The 21766-nt window shown below is 37.0% G+C and overlaps 1 protein-coding gene across 1 annotated transcript in view; it reads right to left on the reverse strand.

Moving 5' to 3' along the window:
- lrrc7 (leucine rich repeat containing 7) overlaps positions 1 to 1068 on the reverse strand; it is an 82342-nt gene extending 81274 nt beyond the window's left edge. Inside the window, 1 exon segment of the mRNA XM_051897125.1 lies at positions 445 to 1068. Coding sequence (XP_051753085.1) covers positions 445 to 469 — 25 coding nt within the window. The 5' untranslated portion in view covers positions 470 to 1068.
- Between the last annotated feature and the right edge of the window lie 20698 nt (positions 1069 to 21766).

Consider the following 21766-nt stretch of genomic DNA (forward strand, 5'->3'; position numbering starts at 1 on the left):
TAGAATGCCTGAATTGCAACAAATCGTTTTCAAGATTTGTAATAAAGTAGTTTGTTATACACATCATGATGAGATATAAAAATAAAATGCTTATATTGAACATATTGCAATCTCAAAAGTATACAATTTTAGCCCTTCCTGTAGCCAAGAACAAAGTATGGGGTAAATGGTCCTCCATCACCTTTTTTTTATTTTTTTTTTTATTATTAACTAACTAGCTAACTAAACATCAGAACAGCGTTCTGTTCATTTATTTTCTAAGAAATTGTGTTTCCCCATTAATATTCAATAAAAAGGGGGCAAAATCAATCGACATTCTTTATAACCAGAAACAATCACTTCTACACTTCTACACGGGGCCTTTAGACCCAAAGTGCTTAATCGCATGCATCTGAATATCATCACGTAATATTAGCGTTAAAATGACTTGGTAAGATTACTTACACTGAATCGTCGAGTAATTGTCCATTAGACTATTTCTACAGATTGTTTGGTACTCCAGCAGTAATCCCAGGACGGATCTAGTGCTGAGACACGAGTCGCATCACACGACGTTTCGGTCTGTCCTCCGCTCCAGCGTTTCCCTTACATCAATGCAGCACTGAACGGACATAATGCGCTGTGCACTGACAAACTGTTCTACTGGTGCCTTATTGAGATGATGCAAAAAATGAATTATGTTCCAAAGCATTTAGGAATTCGTGTATTGAGCCATGTCCTCCTGTTGATGTGGAGGAATGGAAATTCAAGTTCATTGCCAAAGATTAAACCGTATCTGCTTCTCTCGTTACGCATATTCAGTGAACACCATAGACGGCTCTGTCATGACAAGTGACATGTCGTTACGGGATAGAGTAAATAGCTACGGCCCGCTCGTTTCCTCTTGTATTCGATCCATCTTGTCCCTTATTCTGTTTAATGAATCAAATCCAGCGCGGTGAGGCAGCGGATGAACGCGCGGCAGTTCCTCAGGATCGCAAGAGCGCAGCGAGAGTCCGTCTCCGGTACCGGAGAATCGGATCATCAGAGGGAGTGATCGGAGGAGAGGAGAGAGGAGTGGTCTGAGTGAGAGAGAACGTGCGGAGGAGAGGCAGAGAGAGAGGAAAACCGGTATGACGTGACTCCGGTCTCTCTAACGACACTGTTCCGCCCATCTGCTCATTGTGTTTTGTTTTTTGTTTTTTTGGAAGATGGAGGAATGTGTCTCTCACTACCCTTGCAAAACTTTACCGAGAAACTAAATAAGCCAAAATGCCATACATTAAAACTGCGGTAATTTAATGTCAGCCATAAAACTTTGTAGTCCACTTAGATGACAATGAAAACCATATTTATATAGGCCTACTGTGATTTTTAAATTAATAAAGTAATCATGAAATCAAAATGTACAATTCTTTTTTTATGTAATATTGCAGTATTTATTATAAATGATTTTTTTCCATGCTCTTCATCATTATTATTTCATGTCATAATCTTTAATCAAAGTAACTTTGACATCTCTTTTCTGATGATGTGGTATTTTGTTTAAAGATTACAAGGGCAGAATCAAAAAAAAAAAAGAAATAATGTTGTGCACGGATAAATCATTCATAATAACCATTGTAATATTCCATAAAAAATAAGAATGATAAATTTTGATTTCATGGTGACTTTAATGTGTTCAATACCACCTAGAATTACCTTTGTATTGACATGCACAGATATAAATTAATTTCTTCACAAGGCCAGTGACCACTATCATAATCAGATTAATGCATTTTTATGACCATACAGCAGGGACGTCACTGTAGGGAGGCTAAATCTTTTTTAAGGGGGGGCCTGAGCAAAAGTGTTTTAATTTTTGTCTTCTTTATCAACTGATTGATTAACTACTAACTACTGATTTGATTTAAATTAAATATAAATGTAAACAGATTACAAACAAAGTTTGCCCAGTTTAAAATATTTTAATGTTTTATTTATCTAGCTTTTAATAAATTCAAATGTGAATGTGTTTAGGTAACATGGCGCAATGAAGTTGTTGTTGAACCCTGAGACCGCAGCAAGCACCACCTTGACACTAAAGTCACCTGTAGGGTATAGTATACGATACCAGACTAAAGCTGTTAATGCATTTCTAATTTGCACTGCATCTGTCTCTGAGGCAGTACTGTTTTTTCCATCTGCACTGTATACAACTTGTATTTATTATGCTGTGTTTAAAAAATTTGTTTTTAATAATGTATTAGTAAATGCAGTAGAAGTATCGTTCTTTCTTAGTTCATAACTAAATAAGTTAACTAAAGCTAACTAATGAAATCTTATTGTAGAATATTACCCAATAAACTTCAGTTAATCCCACAATATTTACTTTATGAAATTTTGTGCACATAAAATGTGTGAATTCATTGTCATTGTTATGATTAGAGAGTTTGTTTAGAATCAACCTCAGATATTAACTGGGAATATCAAGAATAAACCAAGAATGTTCTTCAGTACATTACCTTTTCAGTTTACCAAGTCCACCAAATTACTGTTTTTTTTTTTTTTTTTGGTTTTTTTTTTAACAATATATCCACTCCACAGCTTATTTTAGCCAAGGAATATCCATTTAAACTGGAAGAGAACATCTAACCAGCTTACAAAGAACCAACCCATTGTTTTTACGTGATGTTTAGGGGTAAATCTGAAATCAATGATTTCACAATAATGCACTAGTGAGTAGAGCAGTCTAATAAAGGCACAGCAGTCTCCACAAACAGTTCAACAGTCAAAATTTGAGAAACTGGTGGAAATGTGTGTAACACCCGAAAACACCAAACACCCTTTCAGTTATAGTACAATATCCCCTTGGACACTTTAGTCTTCCATATTGGACAACATTTCATTCAAATTCTTGAAAATATATTTTAAAATTTGACATTTCTTTAAAGCCAGTGAGGAATATAGCTCATTGTATGTGTATTTAGTATTTAAGTTTGCTAAATATTTGCAAAACCCACAGACAGACGTAAATGGTGACCAAAAAAGTAATTACAGTATGGAGATACAAGGTTTCTGCCTGACAGAGATGATATTGGATAAAAGTGCCATGATAGTATCTTGAATCTTGAACTATGAACTTGTGAAAGTGCATTTAAGAGTAACCTGTCTGATTTCAATAATGATATTCTAGGAAATATATATTTTTTTTCTAAAATGACTTTTCATTTGGTTTGCTCTCCACGTATTTAAGGACTTCCTGTACAGTTTCTGACAAGTCCACATATATGATTCTATTCTGAAAAGCAGGCTGAACTCTTAAATGGATTACATGGTCAGCTGCTTCTAGGGGGAAAATACACACACACACACACACACATAAATATATATATATATATATGTGTATATATATATATATATATATATATATATGTGTGTGTGTGTGTGTGGTTGTGTGTATATATGTGATGTTCTGTGGTATACTAATGTCATTTATATGTACTTGCTTTGAAAGCAATGGCAATTTTCTTTATGTTCCTTCATGTTCTAAAGGTCATGACTCATGAAATTACAAAGTCTAAATAAAGCTAGGTTCAGGGAATTGCTCAAGTTTACTCTAAATTATTTTTTATAATTTTATACTTAAATCATAACATTAGTTGGACAGTCAATTAGCAGGATAATGTTAGTAGAATCAACATTTTGTCCTAACAATGTTTACTACAGGTACAGATCATGTTAAATTGAAAAAAAATCTGTCATTATTAATTCACTCTCTTGTGGTTCCAAGTCTCTATGCATTTCTTTCTTCTGTGGAACATAAAAGAAGATATTTTGAAGAACATTGGGAACAAACAACATTGGAGCCCACTGACTTCCATTGTTCTAGAATTTGTTTCAAATACCTTCTTTTGTGTTCCAAGGAAGAAAGATTGTCATACAGTTTTGGAATGACATGAGGGTGAGTAAAATGATGACAGAATATATATATATATATATATATATATATATATATATTTTTTTTTTTTAGGTGAACTATATCTAGTCACATAGCAAGAAACAACAAATCGAAAAATATGCTTCACCGTTTAGATTTTAAAATATCAAAACAAAACAAGGGAAGTTAAAAAAAAAAAAAAAAAAGGTAGCTTCTAAATAAAAAGACAATGACAAAAAATCAAAGAAAATGATTTTCCATGATTCATCCATCTTGAATGCTTTAGGCATCCTAAATAGCTAATATCACTATTCAAAGGAAGCACCTGACATACACATTCCTAATGCTCAGATGTAAATACTGTATTTGTCTGTATAAGACAGGCTTAAGTTGTACAATGCTGTCAACCACTGCAGCAACATCAGCCTAATTTGCATTTTTTGGTTTCATAAAAATCCCCACAGGGATACTCAAGTAGTGACTGCTTCATTAAAGATCTGCAGCCTATATCTATCTACAGGGGCCCTTTAATGCTTATATCAGGATCTTTGCATAGCACCTCAGCGAGAAGCTTTATGTGTTCTAAATACACTGCTAGCAGAGCCTTCTCAGTTTCATATGACTGTCAAAACAGCTAACCGAAGTGAACACTCTGAAGTGACAGTGAATGTACCTGCTACCAAAACACATTACACACCCAGAGATTTGTCTCTTTATTCTCTCACCTTATTTCACCTAACAGACACTCTTTTGAATGCAGTAGAACAGAACAGATCGGTAAAATGTCACCAAATATGACAATTTAGTCAAACACAAGAGAAACCTGAGGGCATGAAAAAAGGGGGAAAAAATAACATTTATCTGTAAACTTTTCAGTGAAATGTATTTATTTATTTTTGCATTAATGCATGCATTTTATATGCAGTTACAATACTCAAGATGATAAACCACTGGACTCCATGGTTGAAAAATGGTTGAAAATTAAACAAGAATGTGATTTTTTTTTCTAGGGACTCGACTGGTCACCCCATTTAAAATAAATGAAAGATTCTATCTATGAGGAAATTAAACACTAAATGTATCTTAGTGATACTGATGAGAATATGTACAATATCTATTTCCATAAGGACTCATTAAAACTAACAAAGCAGTACTGTATACATTTTTCAGAGGCATTTGTTATTGTGCTTAGCATACACGCAGCCCATATTTCCAATAATCTTAAATTATGAGCAAGTAGATTATTGTTGGAGGTCAAAAAGAATGTGAACTTCTTTCAGAGCACCGATTAAAAGAATTCAGACCCATGATAATATATTGATTCCATGGGAGTTAATCATAATTAATCCCAACATGGCTTTTACAACTATACTCTGCACTTTCCATTCAAACACTCAGCCTCCTGCTCTTCTCATAATAAAGAATTTAGTGATTATTCAGACAGTGAAATAGATACAGGGGGGAGATAGACAAGAAGCAAATGTGTTTTTGTATCACTACCACAAGAATGCATAAAGGGGGTCAAACTGATCTGTATTCATCTCCTATGGAATTTTGACTCAACACAGTATTTTTGGATACATTTTTTGTCAATAATAATATTTTTTTTCTTGAAACGTTATGGATTACTTAAAAGTCTGTTTTGATTTTTTTGCTCTGAGCCAACAATTTGCCTCAGACACCAACGGTGTTTGAATATGCATATAATACTATATAGTAGGTGAAAAGCAGTATGTGAAATGAATAGTATGTCTGAATTCACAGTATTCATAAAACAGTAGACAAGACAGTAGACAAAGTACCCAGATGACCTTCTACTTCTGCCATGATTGTGAAGTTCACATCCAATGGACAATTTACTATCCATATACCAGCATGGGAGAGGAGTCAAATGGCAGGGAAACGACACAACTCACTCTACAGTTCACATGGAAATTGTTAACATGGCAGTGGTTGTAGTACATTCAGATGAATATACTATAATATACTAGTTTACAGTAAATCTAAAGAGTTTGTATAGAAAAAGTTTTTCTTCACACAACTATTTTTGAAATTTCTGTTGGGTAAAGTAATGGCATTCGTGGCCTAATGGTTAGAGAGTCAGACTTGTAACCCGCGGGTTCAAGTCTCAATACCGGCAGGAAATGTATTGAAGGGAGTGAATGAACAGCGCTCTCTTCCACTCTCATTATCCACAACTGAGGTGCCCTTGAGCAAGGCACCTAACCCCTGGGAGCCGCAGAAAAAATGGCTTCACGGTGTGTGTGCACTTGGATGGGTGAAATGCAAAGCACAGATTCCGAGTATGGGACACCATACTTGGCTACACGTCATGTCACTTTCACTTTTTTTCACTTTTAAATACAATAAACCACAATAAACCATGAATGTAGGAACAATAAAGTTGAAAAATTTCCTGAAAAGTTGTGTTCTCAGGAAAATTTTATTATTCAGGTCTGGCAAGTTATAATGAGTGTTTAAAATTTTATAAAATTACTTGTTAGAAATACTGTTTGATTAATTGTATGTTTCGTTAGTGTTTACTGAAAAGCCTATTATAGGTATTTAATTGTAGGTTTCATTGTGACAGTTTACCCCATATAGTGTGACAACATGCCCTGTTATTGGGCTCAATGTGTGAGAAATGTATCCTTCACTCTAGGAAATATCAGTGAAAACGTTTAATATCTGACTTAAAGGTGCAGTAGGTGATTCTCTACAGAAATATACAGGCTATATATTGTCTGTGGAAGGCACAGGACCAAAAAATGTTCGTACAATCATTGCATTTGGTCTGAACAAAATGATGTGTTTGCATTACATTGCGCAGCCTGTTTACGAAGACATCATACAACATCAGCACATTTCTCGTATGCTGTGCAGACAGAGTGAGAATAGCAGGCAAACAGCAACAACCTAACTTTCCTTCTGAACCGACAACAAGTGACACTGTCAAAGGATTTACAAAAAGAAAGACAGTCTTAGAAAAGGCTATGAGGAAAAGATGTCTGGATCAGAAAAGAGCTAAAACCAGAATTAACATCAGTGTTGCTTTTGGTTTGATAGTAACGTATAATGTAGTTTATGTAGTTTGTGTACCTGACAGCAGCATCCAGCGTCTAATCGGGAGCCATTTTTATGTTTTCAAAGTTACTCACTGTACTGTAAAGTTTTCTCACCAGTAGATGACACATGATGTAATCCAATAACGTCATCTTACTTCTGGCCTTTGCGCGTTCATGTGTTTTGGAGGAGGTGTGGCTTTGGACGGTGATTTGCAGGGAGGGTGGGATTTAATGCTTTCAATGCTAGCAGGCTAAAGTTAGCATTTCCCAGATCACCTACTGCACCTTTTCTGTGTAACATTCACTATAGTCAAACGTGTGACAACTAGAGAGGTGTCCGCAAACTTATATCAGTCAGATGCATTGTGTGTTAGATGATTTAATCCTCAATGACTTATTTCCTCAATAAAGACATGAGCACACACATTAAAGGGTCATAACCATTAAACCACATCAATTCAATAGCAAAACACAAGTATTTTCATTATTATTGATGACCACTGAGAACTGCTCAAGGATTTTTTCTCTCCCTGCAAACATATCTTTTACAGCACTTTCTGGACCTGCAGGTGTATTTTGACACTACTTTCCTCTTCCACTCACTGAGGTGAAAATACTTTTGTTGGGAAATAAAGGCCCCCTAAGGCCCTTTACTGCTACTCCAAAATGGCTGTCTTCATTCTCTACCATTTCCTTCCGAAAATATCAGATAAAACAGATTGCTTTTGAAGAGACATTACAGTCATAACAACTCAATTTCACCTTTCCTTGCTGTCACATAACATCATAATACACAGGAAAAAAACAGAAGGTGGGAGAAAAACTCAGCACCCAGTGTGAAACCAAAGTGATCCTTTATTTTCCAAAATGTTTCAGCTCAGTAAAAACATTGGGGAAGAATACTCACACATGCTTTCTATCTTGAATAAAGTGATGCCAAATGCCATTGGTTCCTGTGTGTCACATGGCCAGTCATGATGTTACAAGTTTAATAACCCCAAACACCAAACAAGATTTAAGCAACATCCAACTTAGCAAGTGCATTTGTAACTTGAATGTGTGAGGCTTCTGGTGTCATCCGAACTTACCCTCTCACATGAATTACTCACCCTCGTGTCGTTCCAAACCCACAAGACCTTCGTTCATCTTTGGAACACAATTTAAGATATTTTTGATGAAATCCAAGAGGTTTTTTATCTCCTATAGAAAGCAAGGAAATGACCACATTGAAAGTCCAGAGAAGTAGTAAAGACATTGTTAAAATAGTCATGTGACTACAGTGGTTCAATCTTAATGTTATGAAGCAAAGAGAATACTTTTTGTGCGCAAAAACAAAACAAAAATAACGACTTTATTCAACAATTTTCCTCTTCCCTGTCAGTCTCCTACGCAGTTGACGCAGTGAATGCAGTTCAGCGCTTCCGTGTTTACGTCCGAATGCCGACTCCGTATTTGCCAACGCTGTTCATGTGAGCACCACGACGCATGCATGTGATGCTGACGCAGGAGCCGGCCAATACAGAGTCGCGTTCTGACGTAGAACACGGAAACTCTGCACTGTGTCTTTAAAGTAAACTGCGTAAGAGAATGACAGGAAAATGTTGAATAAATTCGTTATTTTTTCTAGTTTTGTTTTTTCGCACAAAAATTATTCTCGTCGCTTCATAACATTAAGGTTGAACCACTGTAGTCACGTTGACTATTTTAACCATGTCTTTACTACTTCTCTGGACCTTGAATGTGATAAATTCGTTTCTTTCTATGGGAGATAAAAAAACCTCTCGAATTTCATCAAAAATATCTTAATTTGTGTTCTGAAGATGAATGAAGGTCTTACGGGTTTGGAACGACATAAGGGTGAGTAATTAATGACAGAAATTTCATTTGGGTGAACTAACCCTTTAATTGTTATTATATTATTTATTATCATAAACGTGAACACACTGGTTTGTAGCGCAATTTACTGCACTTTGTTTAGACACTATACAATCTCACTTAACAGAGAAAATAAGCTGAAATGCCACTGAAAAATGATTTTAAAAAATTTGGTGTGAAATGTTCCTTTTAAAGTACAGAAAGCTAAAGCCAACAGAAATCATGGTCAACAGGGAGTTTCCCAGTCCTTCGCCTTACAGTACATAAAGCTTTAACTTTCTACCCAAACCATGTTTTAGGTGAAACTTCTAGTCACTCACTTTTTGTTCAGGGCAAAACCCACCCATGTGGGAGCAGCTGGGTTATTAGAAAAGTTCAGTAGTGAACTGTCCCATCGCTGCTATCTCTACTCCAAAAGAGCCCTGTATTTCTTCCCATGAGGCAATGTTGTTCTGCTCTAGATGCAATGATTTATTTCTGCTTAAGGAACAGAGCTGTACTTTTTCTCTTGCAATGCAATATTCCTGCAATAGGAACAGCGGCTTTCTTTGTGCCAAGTGTGCTGTACATCTGCCCTAGGAATAATGCTTTATTTTTGCATTTAAAATGTTTTTGACTACTGTATTTTTACTAAGGAAGTAGTGCTAGCATATTAGCTAGATAGCTGGTCACTGACACTAATAACTGAAAATGGAAAATGAAAGCAATATTTTCTATTCACAAAATCAGGTCTGACAAAATTCGTAATTTGTGAACGAGACCTCTGCACACCTAATAATGAAACGTGTCTACAAACCCTAAAATAGATACGTTTGCCAACACCTGAGAATACATTGTGATGACATGCCAGTTTATCCTTTATGCAGGTGTAAATTTGCAGACTCAGAGAGTTTCTGAAATACACTCACTATCTAATGATCCATTACATAGGCTTGACGACAGCATGACATCATGCATCAATGGCCAAGCAGCAGATGCTATTTATCTTATTTAATGAAGATGCAAAATTGGAAAGAAAGCTAATATTTATAGCTTCTGAAGCACAATTCTGCGCCTCATCTGAAGCAGGAATCTCAACCCTGCAACACTATTTGTACTTAGCTTCCCTGTGGGCTCTCTGTTGCCATAGCAACCTCATCCTTCTCTCCATTCTTTCTGGGTGAGAGCTGAGGAGATGGATAAAGTGCCTGAAGAGGAAGTGTAGGACAACAGGATTAGGAACTAAGTCCAGATCCTTCAAAGAGAGCAAAATAATGGCAAGTTTTGTCAGCTAAGCACATTTTCCACAGACAAAGGCACCAACTGACCAAAAATGGCTGAATTACAGCAGACATATACATAGACACACACTGTACTACTGTATTTCATTTGTAGAAATGTAATTCAGGTTATCTAAATACTATAAACTTACTATAAATTTCAATTCACATTGCACAATGCACACTTCATGTATTTTCTTTTTATTTATTTTCTTTATAGGCATCCCTGTGTTACACAGCACATGGATGCACTCTGAAAACAACATTGTGATTTGTCTCTTCAGGTGGGGCTAGTTTCCGGGATAATGTTAACATACTAGCTGAACAGATGCATATTTGTGTCAGATCAGCTTGTGTAACAGATGGCATGAATATAACATGGAATCCTGAGGCCCAAAGCAAGAATTACACCGATATAATTCACCTTTACGGAACTGAATTGGACAACTGCATGGGGCCAAATTGATCTGAAGGCAAACAAATGTTTTGTGCATAACCACATATCTCTGCTAATCTTAGCTATCTGAGGCAGACTGGTTAATCACTTGTCTGCCTGGCAGGGCAATTCTATTTGGCAAATCTATGCTTTAAGTATTCCAAGAACTGTCTCTGGGGTGCTCCAAGTCACTGTCTTCCCTTCTCCTTTGTTATTGTTTAATTATTAGGCAGGATTCATTCCAGTCAGGCAACAGGATTAGCCTCTCAAAACTACTGTCTGTCAAACTAAATATCCGATCTGTTTTGTTTGGACGTGAGATAAGTTGAATACCTTCAGAAAGGCAAGAATAATGACATCAAAATGGATATATTATTTGGTAGAAACAATTCTTCTGAATAATAGAAAAAAAATTCTTTAGACTTAGTTCTTTAAGGCCCTGTTTAAACTAGTGCGTTTTCGTTTTAAAACGCATGAGTTTTGCTACGGTTACGCCTGTCGTTTTCACTACGCTGGCGTTTTAGAACCTCGAAACAGAGACTTTCGAAAACAATGGCGTGGCTGCCCACACTCGCTCTACGTATCCTTGACGACCGTGTAAACAATAACATGGAGACTGAACTGCAATCTTTGCTGGCTTTGTTGTAATTTTTGGCAGTCATTGTGCAGCTACACTCAGCATTTTTTAATACTGCAGCTGCCTATATGCGCTATATAGGCAACTGTTTACACTTGTACGCGCATGCCTAGTGTGCATGAACAGTCACGTGACATGTTTTCGGCCATGTAGTGTAGATGGATGTCGTTTCTGAAATGCTGTGGAAGCGCCAGTATAGACGAGGATCGTTTTCATTTTAAAACGCCGTTTAAAAAAAAAAAAAACCGCACTAGTGTAAATGGGGCCTAAATGTTTATGTTAATATTTTAAACTTTTCAAGCGAGATATACAATAACAATATCTGTGTCTCTAACAGGCAGCGTGGTGTTTTAGTAAAAATCGTTTTTTCTAAAATGTGAACGAATCATAAACAAAAACCGAGGACAAAAGGTTAGATCTGTTGTCAATTGTAGACTGCTTTAATGCTATTAGTATTGCTAGTAATGCTATTAGTCTATTAGTAGATTTGTACAGATGCAACATTTAATAAGGGGAATAAAGACTTGTTTCCGTCAAAAACTCATTTTTGAAAATCAGATGAGTGAATGATTCAAATGACTCACTTGCACAGAATTGTGGTACAAATTCAGCTACAACTCACTTGTCACTACCTACTGGTGTATCGATAAAGTGCAGAAAAGTTCAATGAATGAATCTCAAAATATCTTTTTGGTGAATGGATACAAAAGAATCGAGTCAATTGTTGAAATACCCACTACTTGCATGCAGCATTTATTTTACATACATTAGCTTTATTTTACATAAAGATTGTAATAAAATAATAAATAATAATCATTAATAAAACAATTAAATAATTTAATCATTTTACAAGGCATATCTGCTAAATAGAAACTATAAATGCAATAGGTAAATCTATAAAAATTGGTATTCATTTTATTTCATTTGACAAACCTACAGTTTAGGCCCAACATCAGATTATGTCTGAATCACTGATCTATGTTGTCATCAGTGATCCAAAAACAGCCCTAAACAAACAAAATTCAACAAAATTTAAAATGTCAGTAGCTGATGCTATGGGTGGTACCAATTGTCTGCTCTTTCGCAAGCGGAAATACTCACGGTACGTGCGTGAAGTGCTTTGCCATGTCTCATGCTTTGTGGCATTTCAAAATCATGGGAACAGCTCCCTTCTCAGTGCACTTAACTAATGTAGCGGCTTCTGACTTCACCAACCTTATTGGTTCTGTGGAGCAGGGACACACGTCCATTCCAGCAATGGAGGATATGCTGGCTGTGCACCTCCTGCCCCCCTCAGCTGCTTCGAGGAAATCATGTCTGCGTCAGGAGCAGGAAGTTCTCACTCTCTTACGCAAGGGGGCAATAAAGGAGGTCCCTTTCTCAGAAGAGAATAGTGGCTTTTACAGCCATTTCTTCCTTGTGCCAAATAAAGATGGTGGTCTGTATCTTACTTTTGACCTGCGTCCTCTGAATTACTCTTTGTTCAAGAGCAAGTTCAAGATGCCGATACAAAAAATTATTCTGACGCAGATTCAACCAGGGGACTTGTTTGTTACGGTGGATCTGAAAGATGCTATTTTCACATTCAGATCGTTCAGGAAGTTTCTCAGGTTCGCTTTGGGGGACAATGTATGGAACTGTATGGATGCTGCACTGGCTCCTATGAGACTCCAGGGCATCCGTACCATGAATTACACAATCCAAGCAGTTGGCTCGCAGTCATCGGGACGGGACTGCATTCTATAACACCTATTGGTCCTGGGCATCAGACTAAACTCCCAGAAAAGTGTCCTCACTCTGACTCAGAAGAAGGTCTTTCTGGGGATGCAACTGGACTCATGCACTATGCAGGCATGGCTGTCTCCTGCTTGTGTTTTGTTAGTTTGCGCTTGCCTGTCTCTTTTCAGATGGAGCAAAAGTGTGTTTGTGGATCTTTGCTGCAGACTGTTGGGCCTCATGACGCCCGCTTCTTTGGTAGTTTCGGTAGGGTTGCTTCACACGAGGCCAATTCAGTGTTGGATGAGGTCCGTAAGTATTCATCCTTCTTGGTCTGCCCACCGAAGGGGGAATAGTCTGCAGTTGCTCTCACCATTTGTTTTCACCCACAATTTCTTGTACGAGGTGTGAGCATGGGCAGTGTCTGTTGTCGCTTTTCTATCATGACAGACGTATCCCTGACCGGTCTTCGAGGGCTGTCCGGTCTGTGGGATCTGGACCGGCAGGTGTCTCTCTTGGCACATAAACTGCCTAGAGATGTTAGAGGTCCATCTTGGTTGAACTATTTTCTTCCAATCCTTCGAGGTAATCACATCATTGTTCAGACAGACAACATATCAGTGGTATCTTACATAAACCACCAGGGGGGGGCCTTAGATCGCGCTGGTCTCTAGATAAGACAGGTTCTTGTCTGTCAGGGTGGTTCTTATACCGGGTGCAGTGAATCTAGCAGTAGACTTCATTTCAAGGCACGGACTCTGGTCTGGTGAATGGATGTTGCATCCTCAGACAAACATTTCGGCAGGGAGGAGGTGGATCTGTTCGCTTTAAGCGAGTCAGCTCAGTGTCTCCTGTCGCACCCTGCACCTCTGGGGATAGAAGCACTGGCTCACCCATGGCCGAGGCTGCGTTTTTATATTTTCCCCCCTATAAAGCTGATTCCCTTAGTGTTGAGCAGATTGCAGGAGGACAAGATTCGCTTTTTGCTAGTAGCACCATTCTGGTGACCCAGATTTGGTTTGCAAAGCTGATCTCTTACTTGGAGTCTCCTCCTAGGGAGATCCCGATCAGAGCGGACCTGCTGACGCAGGCTCAAGGCAGGATTTGGCACCCATGTCCAAGGATATGGAGGCTTTGGGTTTGGCCCCTGAGCGGGGACCTCTGATGTTTATGGTATCTCTGTTGAGGTTCAGAACACCATCCACTAGGAAGATGTACGCTCTTAAGTGGGGGGTCTTTGAATCTTTGTGTGCAAATCGCAGGCAGGATCCTATCTGTGCCCAATCAGTTCAGTGCTGGATTTTCTGCATGAGCAGTTCACTACCGGTGTGGCTTATACCACGTTAAGGATTTATATGGCGGCTATTGCTGCCAAGCAAGTGCAGGTGGATAGTGCTTTCTTGGGAAGGCATTCCCTGCTCTCCAGTTTTATCCTCAGAGTGAAGAAAGCTGAGGCCTTTCCATCTGCCTTCTATTCCTTCCTGGGACCTTTCTTTGCTCCTGGAGGGTCATTCTGGTCCTGCTGGAATCAGCCTCACTTTGAGTTCTGAGTGTTAAGGTGGTTCTTCTGATGGCTTGATCTTCCCTTAAGCACATCAGTAATTTACAGGTCTTGTCAGCTCCTGGGTTGGTCAAAGCTAGGGATACCTGTTTTATCATACCGATACTGTACTGATACCAGTATCGGTATGGGACCAGATACTGTGCTGGTGTACTTCTACTCATTAAAATGCTCCGATACCAAAAACCAATACCATGCAGCGTGTGTTCAGTGTTTGTGTCCAGATAAAGAAACACTGACAACCAAGCAATCAGAGCGCACTTCTGTTGTATACTCTTGGTTGCTGATTGCTCACTCAGCACACATGCGTAATTTGGATTAAAACTAAATCCTATATGTAAGTAAAAACATGAACTGTTACATTATTTATGAATAACAAGTTGTTTCCTGTATTAACACAAATAGCCTACTGAAATTAATTCTCTTTCACATCTTCTTGTGCTTGAAAAGACAAATTCACACAGAATTTTGTTAAAATGCCTGTATCGGCGAGTATACTTGTAAAACATTATGTCTTAAGTGAATGTAAACAGTTGAGAAAGAAAACATGTCTGTAATAGTATGTTGGATACATGCAGCTTTTAAAGTGACAGCAGCCTAATAAACATACTGCTGTCTTTGTCCTTAATGTTCATCTACTAACAATAGACAAAAAGGAAATGACATACTGCTCTTGACTGAATAACTTTTCTAACTTTGATGAGGATTAATCTATATTTAATTCATAAGTGAAGACTTTGCAGTGTTATTTTACATTTGATTACTTTATTCAATTTCTGTACCTGAAAATTGTGATGTTCCACTAGTATCTAAAGTTAAACCAACCGGGCCAGTGGAAAAAAAAAATCCTTAGCCTGAAAAGGAACTGAAGGAAATATAAATTAATTAAGCTAATTAATTTGATTCATATTCTTTTGATTTCTCTACCCAATATTTTTTTTAAAATACAAATGCAATGAATATACAGGTATCAGTACTTGGTATCAGCAAGTACCAAATATGAAAGTATCCGTATCAGACTCGTTCTGACAAAGAAAGTGTTATCGGTGCATCCCTACTCAAGGCCTTTCTGCATTGTAGGACTGGCTATGTGCCTAAAGCTGCATCCACCTCTTATAGGTCCCAGGTGGTGACTTTGCAGTCCTTTTCTCCTTCACCTATTGAATCTCAGGAAGATGAGAGACTGCATAAACTTTGTCCAGTGAGGTCTTTGAAGATTTATGCTGACCGCAATTGCCAGATGCGTAAATATAGCCAGTTGTTTGTTTGCAACGAAAGGTTAGCTGTCACAAAACAGAGAATGTCGCATTGGGTTAATGATGCCATTTCTTAAGCTTATGAGGCATGTGGCTTAGCGTCACCTCTGGCTATTAGAGCTCACTCTACTAGGGGTGTTGCATCTTCTCAAGCGTTGTTCAGAGGTGTTTCTCTGCAGGACATTTGTGTCGCAGCAGGGTGGTCCTCCCCGCACACCTTTGTCAAATTTTATAATTTAGACATGGATTCAGCTCATGGTTCCCATGTCTTGTCTGCTTGATCGGTTGCCATTTCCTTGTCTAGTCAGGCCTGTGTGAGTTTCTTTTGACACAAGGGTTGACTGAATTTAGCAGTCTTAAGAGTTCGGTGTGTTTGATATATCGTTCCCATAGTTTCAGCAACCGACACAGTGAACCTATGAAAGGGAACGTCTTGTGTGAGGTACTTCACGAGACGCTGCATTTCTCTAGTGTAAATCTGAGGAGTTGATGCTGCTGATGATATATATATACATATATATCATTGGTGACGCTATGCTTAGAGGGGCTGCGTCAGCGCCAGCAGCCAGTGAATTGGCATGTATTCTATATGGGCTTTAAACCATCATGCAGTGTGTTGTTCCCAACTCAGGGTGCACACTATTTAAATAAACACTTTTTAAATGGTAAAAATCATGCAATTCAGTTATCAAAGACACAACTATACTTTTTTAAGTTAAAATCCGTTTGGCTCAAAAATCAGTGTGAATGGGCATGATGCTTCCTCCAGTCAGAAGAGAAACTGTAATGTTATTTTATACAAAATAAACTCCCTTTTTAGAAGCCAAAAAGTACTAGTAATTTTCTGCAGGACATATCTATTTACTTTACAGACATTAGCTTTAACCTTAAAACCAATCCTCGAAGTGGGAGAAAAAAGTGCTGGTACTCCCGAGGGTTGAAATTGGGTTTCGGGGCCGGTCAGAGTACCGGCGACATGTGAGAAGTGCTGGTATGAAAGAAAAAGTGAGGGTACACTACAGATTAAAATATAGAAGTGTCGGTACTGTGTACCGGTGCATACTGTCCCACTTCGAGCACTGCCTAAGACAAAACACAATGAAATGCATAATTGAAAATATATAATATTCAAAAAAATGCACATGCGCATATGCTGACAAGCTGGCCTTTACCACACTCAGCGCAGTACATTTGGTGTCATGAAATAGTAATATGCTCAAGTGTTATGATAAGCAAACATCTTTTTTTCTGCAAGAGAAAGTATCTAGAGCTTTACAAAGACCATTGCTGTGCTGCACCACGATGCAATAAATCATTTAAGATATTCCTTTGGATCAGCTCTCAAGCCATATTCAACAGAACATGGAGTGTCAAGGGAGCTTTATCTTTTCCGCTACAGAGAGACAGTCCTTTGTTGATAAAATCTCTTTCAAATTCATAAGTTTGAATAAGAATAATGAATGTATTTAATTTCAGCTGATCCTTCCATCTTTTATCCATAAATGTAAAAACTACAGAGATGCCAGTTGACTAAAAGTAAAGCAATTACATTTAACTATTTATAGTGCTGATCTCATCTTACATTAACATTAAACACACATTGAAAGCATCACTTTTTTTTTAGGTCCTGAGATCCTCAACTTGATGTTATATCCACTCAGATAAGCACGGGGTAAAGCCTCATTGTGACAGACTGGATATGTGCTGCCATGCTGTTATAATGAAGGTTTGAAAGGCAAGCAAGCCACAGGCCTCACCGGCAGACCTCAGATTGTGCCAGACTCAGCAAGGGATAGGGAAGTGTGAAACCTCAGCCAACAGTGGTGATGATGAGAAAACTCTCAATTAACTCTCACATAAATTTTGTTTAGAACAAATCTGTGAAAAACTCTGAAAAGTTTCAACAGTGTATACAGGTACATGCATCACCAGGAAATTATCGTGAAACATCATGAACATTGAATTTGATTGTGTTTGATGCTGCTAGAAATAAGATTTTAAACAGCATTTTTGTAATACAATGTCCAACTCCAACAAGCAGCCTATTAACTTTTGATGAAACTTTCTTAGAGGCAAAATTGTTTAGTCATGGTGGAAATTATGCCACTGAGGGAGTCATAATTTGCGTAAATCATTTACACACTACAAACATTGAAATTATAATTAGTTCACTCCTCATTTTAAAAATTTACATTTTTTTTAAGCTTTGGGTCTAAAAGTTAAAAAAAAAAAAAAAAAAGAAAAGAAAGCATGAAGGCATGTAAATGAAGTTTCCAAAAGAGTTGATGCGAACATCATGTAACAAAAATCATGAATCTGAAATTTGTTAAATTTGTAAATAAATAAATAAATAAATAAAAATCACCCCTTCGAACATAAAAGTGCTATAATTAAAGAAACACATCTATACTTTTAGTGCAACTAGAATATTTATATTTTATGCACTTTTTAATTATTCATTTATCTGTAGCAACTTTAATTCAGTCATGTTATGAACTGAATCCGGTTTTACATACTTGAACCTGGCAGACAGGTTTAGGTATCTGTGGTGCCATGGAAACATTGTGGGATGTCATGGAGACAATCCAAGTGGAATGTCATGGAAACATTATGAAGGAGAACAGGACCATACAAATCTCATCTAGCTGTAGATATGAGAATTATGAAATGTTGAAAACATGTTTTCTTTCATTCTAAGCTTGAGTTGTGAACAGAACATTTTATTGCATGGCCTCAAGATTGTTTTAATTACTTTACTGTGACTGCATTGCACAGCCCTCAGATTTTTTAATTACTATGATAAGAAAATATATGCCTGCAACAAATGTTAATAGAGATTACCCTGAGACAGTGCAAATATATGAGCTTCCAAAAAGAAGCTCAATTCATGACATGCATGTACAGTATGTCAATTCAACAGACAATATCAGCATGAAAAGTGATCATGAGGCCTTACTCACAAGAAGAAATGGACACAGAGACTGGTAAGTCTTGAGAGTGGGTGTCTGAGAGGAAGAAGGGGGGCTGACTGCAGGAACTAGTGTTACACCACCTACCACATTGCCTCTTCAGGGACTCCAGGCTTTCTCTCCTATCCACGCTGCTGAGGTGTAGCTATGCTCCATCTGCTGCGGTTACCATGGCAACAAGTCCCACTGATCTACATAAGACCATGGAGGGAGATCTGTTCGTCTGATCTATTAGCATGACTCAACGGCATCTTCATCATTGCCAGCCCCGAAGCCAGTCATTTTGGAAATATGACTGAACGTAATTAGGTTGACCTCTGAGTGAAAGCGGAACAACATTTTCTCCTCAATGTACAATCAAGTTTTCACTCTCCTCATTTGAAATATGTCACTAAAATTTAACAAAAGTCCTGCACCTCAAACGAATAATCAGTGTTCGGCAGACACGGTCAAACATCAAGTATGTGTTATAAAATGAAACAAGTTTCTAACTGCAATTATGAACAAGAGACTATAAATAAGCTAGGTGCTAATGTAAAATCCTCAAGGCTATGAAACAAATACAAAACTGGTTTTAATTGCGAATGATTGAAAAAGAATATACACTGTAACAAAAAAAGTTGTAAATAAAACAAAGATTACTGGAGTACATTTTACAAGAAAATACTATTTCAGTTTTTGTATTTCATTGCCATTTCGTTGTAATTGTTTGTGAAATGTACTAGGAATTTCTGAGTGAAAAATGTATTTTAAATTGTTTTAGGTTAAAATTCAAATACACACTACTGTATTTGCTCATATTGATAAACTGATAATTGATACATCATAACTGGCATTTATTTATGGGGAAATCTTCTTTATTTGTAACTCTTCTTGAAGTTCTTCTGACAATTTGTAAAAACATGTCTCTAGCAAATGAGCTGTAGGCTACGTGCTAGCAGGGTGCTGTCATTCTCATATGTAGTGTATAAACTAAGTATATAGGATCATTATAATTGCCTAATTTGATACTAAGCACACTGCAATACTCCAGGCAATAGAATTAGGCCCACACACAGGGAGTCTAAAAATAAAAGCTAAAGCACATTTAGCCACAGCTCTGTGTGTGCTATTCATGCAGAAGAATGAGTTTTTGTAACAATATAATTTCTGAAAATTTATCATCAAAAAAACTGATCTTAATACATTATCTAGAATTAAATTGTAATCTGTAGAGGAGTGTTGGAACATAAGTTTGTGGAAAATCAGTGTGACCAATAGAAAAGAGCTACAGGGGAGAAATGACATGAGGTGACAGTACAAGTGAGAAAAAGTAAGAAAGTAACTGATTTGTGATCATGTTAATAAATGTTGAATGGCAGAACTGGATCAGGAGGTTCTATTGTTTGATGAATAAAATCAACAAGCTTTTCATTTACACCTTTAAAAAAATGGCAGAAATATCACACTGTAAAACTCAATAAGTTTTAGAAACTTTTTACCTCAAAATATTGAAGTATACTAACTCATTTTTTTAAGTTAGTAAGGTGTCTCTCATTAACAAACACATCACCGACATCCCTTCGCTCCCACAGATCTCAGCCTCGCCCCTCTAATCATAATGTTAATTACATACAGTTAATTTACATAAACATCACATTCAGATCTTGGTTAAATATTAGATAGCAAATAACACACTATTATAACTATCAAAGAGACTGCCATTTCTTGCACATATATATTCAAACAACATTCAATATATGTGGTCTTAAAAGTTTTGCAGCCCATCCTCAACCTAACTAGGCTCTATTCTTCACAACCCTACCAAACTAACATAACAGAACTCGCTGTAAATCCCAACATCACACAACATTAAACACTAACTTATGTCTCCCTATGTTAATCTTGTGCAAAAACACGCCAAATAACACTTCATTCCAGCATTTATTTATACAGTCTGATGCAAAGCATGCTGGGAATTAGAAATTTGCTGCAAGTCAACTCGATCATATTAAGTTCAGCTTACTACAATGAAATTTTGAGTTCACACAACTTTTTTCGATTAAGTACAATGAGCTTCCATTATTATTTGAGTGAAACAAACTCTTTTTATTTAATTAATTTCACTGTTCGGTTTCACAGTGCATGGATGTCACAGGTTACGTTCTGTTAGTTTCGTTGTCATGTACTTTTAGTTTGTATTTATTAGTTCCTTCCTGTTTTCCTTTGTTTAGTTTCCTGCCACTTATGAGCTGTCATGGAGATTAATTTAATGATCACAGGTGTTTGTCATTATTACCCTCATTTGCTGTGTATTTAAGTTGCAGTTTTTTGAGTTATCAATTATCTGGTCTTGTTTGTGTTAACTTTGATTACCTGTCCTTGGATTTATCTTTGGAGTTTATTAAAGACTGTTTGCCTGAATCTTCGTGTGCTTTACCACAACCTTTGCTGACAATGGCTATTATCATTATTATTGTTGATAATGAATAAGTAAGTTTGAGAACACCAAAAAACAAACAAAAAAAAACTGTGTAATAGACATTGAAACTAAAACGTTAAACACTCCCTGATCTTCCCTATAGATCAGTACATGCTGAACAGAAAACACTTGTAACAGTTGCAGGCTATACTTTAAATTTCTGTTGTAGAATAATTAATGCATGATTCTTTCTTTCTAAAATTTGATGCTAGTTGATTTGTTAAACACTGAAAATCTACTAATAAGTCACAACACTAAGAATGATTAACATGAATTAGGCTGAATAGAAAAATTTACAATGTTGATATCTAAGTGTCTCTTGAATTGTGTTGGTTTTATGTTTAGTTAACTACTTAAAACCCATTGCGGTCTGCACAAACCATGTTTATACTAGTTGCAAGTGAACCAAGTATAATGTAGGTTAAATGTTTTAAGGATGAGACTGAGAAAGTGTTTATGTTGGCATCTACCTAATTTGGCCTGCTTCTACCAAATGCCAGATGAATTTGTGCCAAAATACTATGTGGAGTACTTTTATTTTAGCATCACTATTAATGCAAGACATGACTCTGATTAGCCAGCCAATAGTGGCACAGTTCCGAACCTTACTATCTGAAATTCCACAGGATTATA

The sequence above is a fragment of the Ctenopharyngodon idella genome, chromosome 6 (assembly GCF_019924925.1).
Source record: "Ctenopharyngodon idella isolate HZGC_01 chromosome 6, HZGC01, whole genome shotgun sequence".
Taxonomy (NCBI): Eukaryota; Metazoa; Chordata; class Actinopteri; order Cypriniformes; family Xenocyprididae; genus Ctenopharyngodon; species Ctenopharyngodon idella.